General features: G+C 44.1%; 1 protein-coding gene across 1 annotated transcript in view; it reads left to right on the top strand.

Annotated features, from left to right (window-relative positions):
• Positions 1 to 634: 634 nt before the first annotated feature.
• Positions 635 to 11,290, top strand: part of LOC311111245 (GRAM domain-containing protein 2A-like) — a gene marked incomplete at its 5' end in the record, with an annotated part of 34,322 nt that continues 23,666 nt past the window's right edge. Inside the window, 2 exons of the mRNA XM_084153959.1 lie at positions 635 to 753; positions 6,045 to 6,158. Coding sequence (XP_084010085.1) covers positions 635 to 753; positions 6,045 to 6,158 — 233 coding nt within the window. The remainder of the gene's footprint in view (positions 754 to 6,044; positions 6,159 to 11,290) is intronic.

Raw genomic sequence — 11,290 nt, 5'->3', positions numbered from 1 at the left:
CATAATACGCACCAGTAACAAAAGCCTCCATTGACCTAAACAATTTACATAAACTTACCTCAATGTGAAATTCAAGGCTTTCTAAAAGTTTGAGGCTTAGTACAAAGAACATTTTGAGAACATTTTCATTGTCTATCCCCACTTCATCCATACTTCAATGCACCTTTCACCTTTTGGTAAACCTTTCAAATGTGTAGTTTGTCTTAATGGCTGCTGAACCAGCCCAGCCAACAGTTAGGACATTTTCCTAAATGCCCCCAAGTGCCTTCTGCCCATCCAGGGTGCTCCGCGTGCAACAACGTGATGATTCTGCTGTAACAGCGGGGGAGAGATTATGCAAGGATGATTTTGTTCAGTGTAAATGTGAAATCTGATTATCCCCTGTGTTCCCAGTGGCGGAGGGAGAGCGTAAGGTCCGGGGGGAGGTGGGTGAGAGGGGTTAGCTAGAGGAGAGAGGGTGTTGAGGGGGTGGAGATGTGCTGAGGCAATGGCTTTTACAGCAGGCGCCTGGGAGTAGGAGGAGCAGGGTAGAGACTCACTGGCAGGGACAACGCGGGACGGCACGGTAGTACGCAGCGGAAGCTCCTCTTGCTCTGCGACGACGAGGGTGCGGCAGCCACCAGCGCAGGGGTTAATGGGATGCACTATCTACGCAGCCAGCCCTGAGGCCCTGCCAGGCGAAGAGGCCACAGGCCGGGACCACCGACACCACCACCGACCCCATGTTCCCTGCAACCAGAAGATAGCAGCCAGGTCAGTCAGCCCCGTTACCTGCACTGTCAGTCAGCCCTGTTACCTGTTTACTTTATTTGGTGAGGAAATACTTGGGTCGGTTTCTCTGACCCAGATTAAGATCATTCCTGGTCTAAAAAGCACTTTTGATGGAGATTCTCCATTGAACCCAGTAGTAGCCGTATTTTGGGTTGGAGAAACTATCCTGTACAGTCCACAGACATATGGAACAACGGCGGGATTTCCCCTCCTGTGGAGGTATGTGTTATGACTTCCCTGAACTGAGATGCAACTTCTATTTACTTGATGTCCCTTTTCCCCTGAACCTCAGAGCTGTGGAATATCCACCTTCTATACTCCTACTAGCAAAGAAGGTCTATGCTAGCCTCTTCTCTACAAGTACTAGGATGCTCACAGCACACAGGCAGGTGTTGTGTATTCACGGTGTAAGCCGTGCCTGTCCTCTACGTTGACTTTATTCACCCCTGACGTTGTTCCATGATTAATAGATCTCAAGGGTGTGTGTGTGCATCAGTGGCAACAGAAAGGTCAAAGGATATCAGAGACTCAGCTCATGTTTTATGTTAGTCAGTTAGCCTATAAGCATTGGTAGGAGTCAATTGGATAGAAGGAATACAGTAACAGTATGAAACCGGTCCAGTGCAGAAAATAATATTAGCAGGATGGAAAGTAAAATAATGTAATGGTAGTGATGGTATGGAGTTCCTAAGAGGATGGAATTGCTATTAGCGGGATTTTCAGCACCAGTGATCTTTGCACAGTGCCCTCCCTGCAGGAGCTAGATAACACCAATATGCAGTGTTATTCAAAATAACGTTTTTTAACAGACTGTTACAAACCAAATACAGTTATATTTGGGGGCCTTAGGCCTACTCAGGAAACTTATCTGGCATTTTATTGATGTATAATTGATTGAACTCATACATGGATTTATCATTTGTATTACCATTATTGAAGTTGATTGACTTTACTTGAAAAGGCTACTGTAGGTGGCCTAATGTGCTTTGCTTACACCACTCATTAGGGTAAAAAGGTGCAGTTACGTGTTACGTTCTGCCTTGGAATATAAGGTTTAAATTGCATTCGGTTTTTATTATGATCAGTACAACCGAGCGTAATCGCACGATTAGGTTACTTTAAATCCGTTGATCAAAGCTTTACCAAGCCATGCATGCCACAGTGGTGGTGTATTCTCAACCCACCTCACGGATTCCCTGCGCAACAAGTTGACACACAGTCAGTGTTTCTTGTCTCGCAGCATGCCTCTTTGCCTCGAATTGTGTCATTTTTCGCAATTCACTTTCTCTTTTCACATGGACATTTCGCTATAGCTACTTTGCGACATGTGAAGCTGTGGCTGGTACCAACTCAACCTTGCGGAGGACATGACCGTTACCTTGGATGAATAAAATAAGACGACTAACCTACCTGTGCAGCGGTACGTTGGCGGAAGGTTGTTCGTTAAGGCAAAGATTGCGTAAGTCTCATCACTAGAGTTTGTCGTCTATTTTTTTTATTGACAGTTGTTGTCAAAAGCATAATAAGTTGTTGATAATGAACGTAGGCCCTAATGTACGTACCTCATAGGTATGAAGTAGGGCAGCCTGGATATGCAGATTATTAGCCTAGTTTCTAAATCAATTGGAGCAGTCCCGCCAATAACCTCAAATGATTGTATACCTTGGGTTTACTTTATCACAGCCTACAGGCTTATAACTGTATCAAAAAATATATCACATTTATTTTATGTATCACATTTTAGCCTCTATACTTTCTATATTTAGTCCTCAAGGAGTGACAATCCTACAACATATTTGTTTCAGAAAATTATTTGAAGCTCTCATTTGTTGACAAAGGGAGAACACAACTGTAAACAATGTGGGTACAGAATGCTACTTGTTTTACAAAACGTTTTTTGGTTATAATAAGGGTAGACAGTTATACTAATGCCATTTGCGTATTTGAGTCATATTCTTCAAAAACCAAGGGTTATATTTATATAGTTCTGGAAATCTTAGACTGTGTGGCTTTAAATCTATATAAGCGTCAGTGACGACATGTCTACGCTTGTTTACTGTAGACAGTAGCCTGCCTAATCAGAGCCATTTGAAGGGGCACAGTGATGTCACCCTCTACACTCACGTTTGCTTGGAAGGAGCCCTCATTATAGCTCTTTTGAAATTCAATTCAAATTGCTTTTTTTTTTTTTTTTTTTTTCCTGTAAGGGAACTTTGTGTGGTGACACAACAACACAGAACACAAAAACATGTAGGCTACAGTATAAATGCAAGCAGACGTGTCAAACAAAACATGTTGCAAATGATCTGGCCTTGCAATACAAGCACATGCTGTCTGATTCTGTAGAGTAGCTATTCAACTCACAAACAGGATATTGACCAACCTCTACTCATATTGTCATCATGTTTATCTTGTGAGAGAACAGGTCCAGAGAACAGGTCCATGGTGCCTGCATAGTCTACAGTCTCCACTTGTAGTGTAGCAGTGTGGATACATTATCTCACAGGCCAAAGTCCTCCTTTGTGTTATGGTTTCATAGACAACTACCAGCATCACAATTTGCCTGATCTTAGTCCATATGTACAGGTATAAATATGGACTAGCCCTCATGACCAATAAGAATGGAGTCTGTAGCCATATCGGGGACTAGGCCATATCAGGACCACAATAGGACAACCCAGCTTCAGCCAATTATGCAAAGCATGCCGTTTTCAGATGCAGGTGGCAGCTACAGTACTAGGGCCCCTATTAAATCACACTCCACTACCTCCCTTACCATGACTAAGCACAACCGTGTAATTAATAGGCCACCTGACTGCAGGTGTTCAGCTTGAACGAGCCCATTGGTTTGCACTGCTGTGGTGAACCATGAGAGAGGAGAAATGCCCCCTGAGGTTAAATGATAACTACCCCTGAAGGTAATGGATCATGAGTATCATCCCTTTGGGGTTACTCTGAAAGACAAAACACGAAATATGACCCGGGATGACTTATGGTTGATCACGTTCTGTGTTCTTCTTAATACATGCTCTTATGGATCATTAATTGCCCATGGTTTGGCTAAGACATCAATTTGTCCAACATTGCTGACTCTTGTAAGCGTCAGCTGTTCTGGAATAGGATAGCCGAGATTGATAATGATCCTCGTTGAGGCCAGCCTCTCTCAGCCCCGTCTGACCCTGAGGTAAACTGACACCACCAGACACTACCTGTGATCAAGAGGGAGCAGCACATCATAGCCTCTCCAGGTGTGAGGGGAGACCGAGAGGGAGAGAGACTTTGAGGCATAGGTTACCGCTAACTGCTTCTGGATTTTATTGGTCACAATTAACATATCAGAAGATGGATGATATGAATGGCTTCATCATCAATGAAAGATTACATGATCTGTATGTATCATTATACTGTATCATGTAATTAGCTATCATGATATACTGTATATAGAGGTTGTTGTGTTGTTTTGGCTGATTGCAACTTCTACCTGGAGCGTCATTGACGTTAACAGCCTATAACTTCCGATAGATTAGATTGTGTCCATGACTCAGACCTGTTTGTTTGCTTTCCCCCGTCACTCTAGAGAAGACGAGGGAGGAAACGGGAGTTGAAGGAGAAATGGTGTCCTGCCCCTTTAACAGTAGAGGTCCTAGAAACTGCAGCTAGCTTAACTAGATTACAGTTAATTAGATTGGAGGATGTCTTGTGATGGCTCTGTAGACGTGCCCTAATCAGCAGGAGGTGGAGAGGGAAGAAGGCTCACGTTTAACATTCATATATGGACAATGGTGTGGCCTATGTCACTGTTCTAAGCCAAGTCAGAGTGAGATGACTCAGTACAAGGAGCCAAGAGGTCAGTTTGGATTCCTATTCCACAGGTCATGTGTTCTTGTAAGTATTCCGACTAGTAAACATCTCAGATCAACATTGCTCGATGTCTCAACCACACAAACCATATTTTAGTTTGGATAACTTGGTGACATTTTCGTGTTGTTGTTTCTGGTCATTCTGTTATAACCAAAGTTGACATTGACAAGAACTTCCCATAGCTTGTTGGCTACCAATTCTTGAAACAACGTTTTCAGGTTGTTTTTGTGTGTTTTGTTGCCATGACAGCTGCATTCACAGAACACACAGAGACTCAGTCTGCACTCTGCAACTTAAGGGAAAGTGCTCACCCCACTGTTCATTCAGACCAAGTGTGCACAACTCCGGTCCTCCAGTTCTGCTGTCCTGATGAGTTTCTGTTTGTCCAATTTGAAAACAACAAGTCACACGAAGACGAGACAAAATGTCCCTTGGTCTTCCGACTGTTCAGGGAAGGGAGGGTTTAACAGGGTATTATGGGTAAACAATGTCCACGCCAACGGGGGCCGTAGAATTTGGTGACATTTGCTGGAAATGATGATACCCAGCCTGAAGTTGCTCCCTCTCGGCCAGTGAAGGTTATAGGAATATTAAAGATGTCTTTAGGTCAAGAGGGATTTAAGATGCCCTCAGTTATATTCCCTAATCTGGAGCTATGATTAATTGTTTTAGTCCCCCCCCCCCCCCCCATCTGCATTTCATTCTAAAAAAGTTCCCTTCTGTTTGATTTACTTTTACTGTATCATAGACACCTGTTTGCAGCTGGAATAGTTACAGCAACCAAGAAGCTATTGTTCGCCAGCGTCATCTACTTTGACTGGCTAGCCACAGTGCATTAGTAATGGACAGGTTGGGGGAGTTCTGTGGGAACCAGTGAACTATGACCTTCCGCAACAGGAAGAGGCTTTTCAGTACAGAGAAGTAATTGGTTCAGATGTAATGAACCAGGCCAACTAGAGACAATAGGTAGGAGACTCAGCATGTGGTTAATGGCCAGACTGAGTCATGGGTTTCTAGAGAACACAGAGCTATTATCAGTCAGTCACACCTGGGATTATACAGAGGATGTGGTAACTACTGCCTTTCTCCCAAAAGGGTCACGGTATCATCTAGTGTACATGTGTGGGTGGGTTAGTGGAATGGTGTGCACGTGCGTGCGTGCGTGTGTTTGGGGAGCGCAAGTGGTTGCTCAACAGTGTCCAACATGAAAGAGCACGAGAAAGTCTCCCCAGACCCTGTGCACAGCTTCCATGAACCTGTGTATATTTGCTTGTATATTGCTGTAGAATCTGGATGAATGGGTATGTCCATGCATCGGTATGAGCTCTGTGAGAACACATGACACACGCCTTGAGCCAGCCAGCCTGTGGATAACTGATGACAACTCAACACTGTGTGGTCTGTGTGTTCAGGCCCAACACCATGACTGAACACCAAGAGCAGAATGAAGAGGGAGTCCTCGTCTCAACACAGGACCTGGAGCCCTCAAAACACCAGGATGCTCAAGGAGGCCATCCGCACTTCAGGTAGGCGACATGCACACGTACACTTTTTTAAAGTATCTTTGTCTATAGTTATCCCTCGGACGTCGATGAACTGGTTGGTGGCTGAATTGAAATAAAACTAGAAAGAAAGAATTTGGCCGATTTTAGTGCAACTCTCATCTTGTTTGCTTTTTACACAGCATTATTATGAGTGTTCCGCCTCAAGTCCACAGCAACAGGTCCTCTGTATAGGCTATTTGACACAAGCAGCCAGGCAGACAGACAAAACACCCTTCAGGCCTAATGTTGTCTGATAACTCTTTTGTCTCTGACATTCCTGCTACGGTGGGTTACAAGACAGCTACGTGAGTAAAGCTGCAGTGTGGGGATAGATGGGGCACGGTGGTGTAACCTGACTCCGTGGCACGGTGGTGTAACCTGACTCCATGTCACGGTGGTGTAACCTGACTCTGTGTCACGGTGGTGTAACCTGACTCTGTGTCACGGTGGTGTAACCTGACTCCGTGGCAGGGTGGTGTAACCTGACTCCGTGTCACGGTGGTGTAACCTGACTCCGTGGCAGGGTGGTGTAACCTGACTCCATGTCACGGTGGTGTAACCTGACTCCATGTCACGGTGGTGTAACCTGACTCCGGCACGGTGGTGTAACCTGACTCCATGGCACGGTGGTGTAACCTGACTCCGTGTCACGGTGGTGTAACCTGACTCCGTGGCACGGTGGTGTAACGGCCACCCTATTCCCTATATTGCCATGGGACACTGGTCAAAAGGAGTGCACTATATAGGGAATAGGATGCTCTAACTGTGGAGCTGCTGGGGCTTATATAACCAGGATCTAAGGCAGGAGGGGCATTCTAATCCTGGGGAAGCTGTCCTGGGATGGGATTTGGCAGGGTAGGCTACCGCAGTGTGGTGTGTTGTGGTGTGTTCACTCTGTCATTGACTAGTGGGTGGGAACTCTGAACTGTGTTGTTCATGGGTGCGTCTCATTGGTCTACAGTGGATTTCTTTTCATGGGTGCGTCTCATTGGTCTACAGTGGATTTCTTTTCATGGGTGCGTCTCATTGGTCTACAGTGGATTTCTTTTCATGGGTGCGTCTCATTGGTCTACAGTGGATTTATTTTCATGGGTGCGTCTCATTGGTCTACAGTGGATTTATTTTCATGGGTGCGTCTCATTGGTCTACAGTGGATTTATTTTCATGGGTGCGTCTCATTGGTCTACAGTGGATTTATTTTCATGGGTGCGTCTCATTGGTCTACAGTGGATTTGGATTTATTTGCCTTATTTTCTTTCCTTCATGAATTAATGTGAAAGACAGAGAGGGGAAAGCAAGTGGCTGGCCAGTGTCCACCATGTTGCTTCACCTTTCCTATGGTTTTTGATTAATGCAGATGCTAGGTTTCTGTCCTAAAGGGATAGTTCAGCCAAATTACAAATGTAAAGGTGATAGTTAAAGAAAATACCAAAACGACACAGATGTAGGTCATGACATTGACCTCTCACCTTTGACCTCTGTGCTCTACTCTTTGTCCCATTTTCTCTTTTCTTCAGCTGAATTATTGACAGTGTATCTGTCTCCGTCTGCCTGAGGGAGCTATTCCCTTTCTAATGTATCATTCCTCAGGCTTGTAATTAGTCATGCTATTCAGCGCCGCAGCGAAGGACACTTTGAGACACACACACACATACACACACACACACACACACACACACACACACACACACACACTGCGGCCCTGGTTACACTTTCCACTTCTCACAGGAAGGTAAATAATGCTCCTGCATAAATCGATGTCTGTTTTGTTTTCAAGCCTGATGACTAAGGTTCAGGTAAGACAAGGGAAATAGGTGTTTGATTGATTTTGAGCTGTTGGACTCTGCTGGACTTGAATATTGTTATTGAGATTCGTCTTGGTACCTTTATGTCTTCAAAGATCTAAAGGGACTCTTCCAGTAGTTTACTGCAGGGAAAAGGGAGATGGATGAGGAGAAGAGGAGCGAGGGAGAGAAACAGAGAACAGTGCCTGTGTTTTTCAATAACCATGCTTCCCTCCACCTGGGAACCAGACCAGCTGTTATTTATAGCCAGCCTCCAACAGGCAGACAGGCAGGCAGACAGGCAGAGGGACAAGCTGTAGACAACAACCCACCCACCTATCTAATATGGTGCCGACCTTCTATAGATATCTGCTTCGTTGTTCAAAATAATAAACGTGTTGCCACTACTCTTAGCACCTGTTGATGACAATAGAATTACAAAGGAAAACTAAAATCTAGAAGAGTGGAGCAAGCATATTGTCTTTGTCGATACTGTACAATATTACAGGATAATAAGCCGTTCCGGATTGTCCCCACCGAAACTGAAATGTTGAGGAAATCAATTCAGCAGAACTCCCATGCCCATGTTTATTGTCACATCTTAATTATTTCATTGGTGCCCATAAACATTATAGAACCTTTTATAAACATTCAATCATTACAACATTGTAATAAAGAATAGATATAGCCTTGCTAAATGTTATCCGTGGAAGATAGATACAGACGTTCTCTGTTGACTAGAGGATTATATGAGTGAGGCAGAGCTCTGTCCCAAGAGGAGAAATTAAAACCCCCGGCTATCCTCCACAGGGTTGCTAAGATCCCCCGTTTACTGCAGATGCTAATAGAATGAAAATATTGCTTTTTCCTCAAACAACCTTGAGAGAGAGAAAGACCTTTATCTGTTATATTTATTTGGCTCTCGTTAGATCATGTTATTTAAAGTCAGCGACTGACTAGAAAGTCTCTCCATTGGATCAAATCAAAAACGGATCCTAAAGAGAAAAACCGGTCAACAATGCAGCCCAGATCTGAGGACCAGGATTGTGCACTTCCATACTCAAACTCAACCTAATTGTACTACAGTACTTGTGCAACAGACTGCCCCCTGATTTCAGCTCGCAGTAGGCGATGTTCTCACTAGCCCCGGGGACATTTGGCCCTTTCCTCTCACAGCCATGGTGCTCAGCTGCAAGCAGGACCTATTTTCTCTCCTCACAAACACCACAGGATATCTCAACACCTCTCAACTCTCCCTGCTGCTCAGTTAGAATGAACCAGCAGAATCAACTAGAATGAACCAGCAGAATCAACTAGAATGAACCAGCAGAATCAACTAGAATGAACTAGCAGAATCAACTAGAATGAACCCAGCAGAATCAACTAGAATAAACTAGCAGAATCAACTAGAATGAACCAGCAGATATAGACACACTTTATTTCTACACTGAGGGTGGATGGATGGATGGATGAAAAGGCTTGCTCATTCAACATTTTGTGGTATAGCTACTGTATAAACCTGCACGCCATTTTGATTTGATTTGGGGGTTTTCCATGCATTTTGTTTAGCTTGTTGTATGTTTGTATTCACATAATTACAAGTAGTTTGTTAAAATAGGTCAGAGTTGAGAGTACTGTGATGTCTCGTGGGAAGTTATTGGTGTATATATTGGTGTGTATGAATTAATGGTCTATATATACACTACATGACTGGTAGGGGGCGCTGTATTGAAGCCACTGTGCCTCGATCTTGGCACTCCACCACCATTGTACAGTGGGGAAAAAAAGTATTTAGTCAGCCACCAATTGTGCAAGTTCTCCCACTTAAAAAGATGAGAGAGGCCTGTAATTTCATCATAGGTACACGTCAACTATGACAGACAAATTGAGGAAAAAAAATCCAGAAAATCACATTGTAGGATTTTTAATGAATTTATTTGCAAATTATGGTGGAAAATAAGTATTTGGTCACCTACAAACAAGCAAGATTTCTGGCTCTCACAGACCTGTAACTTATTCTTTAAGAGGCTCCTCTGTCCTCCACTCGTTCCCTGTATTAATGGCACCAGTTTGAACTTGTTATCAGTATAAAAGACACCTGTCCACAACCTCAAACAGTCACACTCCAAACTCCACTATGGCCAAGACCAAAGAGCTGTCAAAGGACACCAGAAACAAAATTGTAGACCTGCACCAGGCTGGGAAGACTGAATCTGCAATAGGTAAGCAGCTTGGTTTGAAGAAATCAACTGTGGGAGCAATTATTAGGAAATGGAAGACATACAAGACCACTGATAATCTCCCTCGATCTGGGGCTCCACGCAAGATCTCACCCCGTGGTCACAAGAACGGTGAGCAAAAATCCCAGAACCACACGGGGGGACCTAGTGAATGACCTGCAGAGAGCTGGGACCAAAGTAACAAAGCCTACCATCAGTAACACACTACGCCGCCAGGGACTCAAATCCTGCAGTGCCAGACGTGTCCCCCTGCTTAAGCCAGTACATGTCCAGGCCCGTCTGAAGTTTGCTAGAGTGCATTTGGATGATCCAGAAGAGGATTGGGAGAATGTCATATGGTCAGATGAAACCAAAATAGAACTTTTTGGTAAAAACTCAACTCGTCGTGTTTGGAGGACAAAGAATGCTGAGTTGCATCCAAAGAACACCATACCTACTGTGAAGCATGGGGGTGGAAACATCATGCTTTGGGGCTGTTTTTCTGCAAAGGGACCAGGACGACTGATCCGTGTAAAGGAAAGAATGAATGGGACCATGTATCGTGTGATTTTGAGTGAAAACCTCCTTCCATCAGCAAGGGCATTGAAGATGAAACGTGGCTGGGTCTTTCAGCATGACAATGATCCCAAACACATCGCCCGGGCAACGAAGGAGTGGCTTCGTAAGAAGCATTTCAAGGTCCTGGAGTGGCCTAGCCAGTCTCCAGATCTCAACCCCATAGAAAATCTTTGGAGGGAGTTGAAAGTCCGTGTTGCCCAGCGACAGCCCCAAAACACTGCTCTAGAGGAGATCTGCATGGAGGAATGGGCCAAAATACCAGCAACAGTGTGTGAAAACCTTGGGAAGACTTACAGAAAACGTTTGACCTGTGTCATTGCCAACAAAGGGTATATAGCAAAGTGTTGAGAAACTTTTGTTATTGACCAAATACTTATTTTCCACCATAATTTGCAAATAAATTCATTAAAACTCCTACAATGTGATTTTCTGGAGAAAAAAAATCTCATTTTGTCTGTCAGAGTTGACGTGTAACTCTAATGAAAATTACAGGCCTCTCTCATCTTTTTAAGTGGGAGAACTTGCACAATTG

This window comes from Coregonus lavaretus (genome assembly GCF_964263955.1).
Source record: "Coregonus lavaretus genome assembly, chromosome: 37".
NCBI lineage: Eukaryota > Metazoa > Chordata > Actinopteri > Salmoniformes > Salmonidae > Coregonus > Coregonus lavaretus.
The sequence above is the reverse complement of the archived record's forward strand: the minus strand, read 5'-3'. Positions and strand labels throughout refer to the sequence as shown.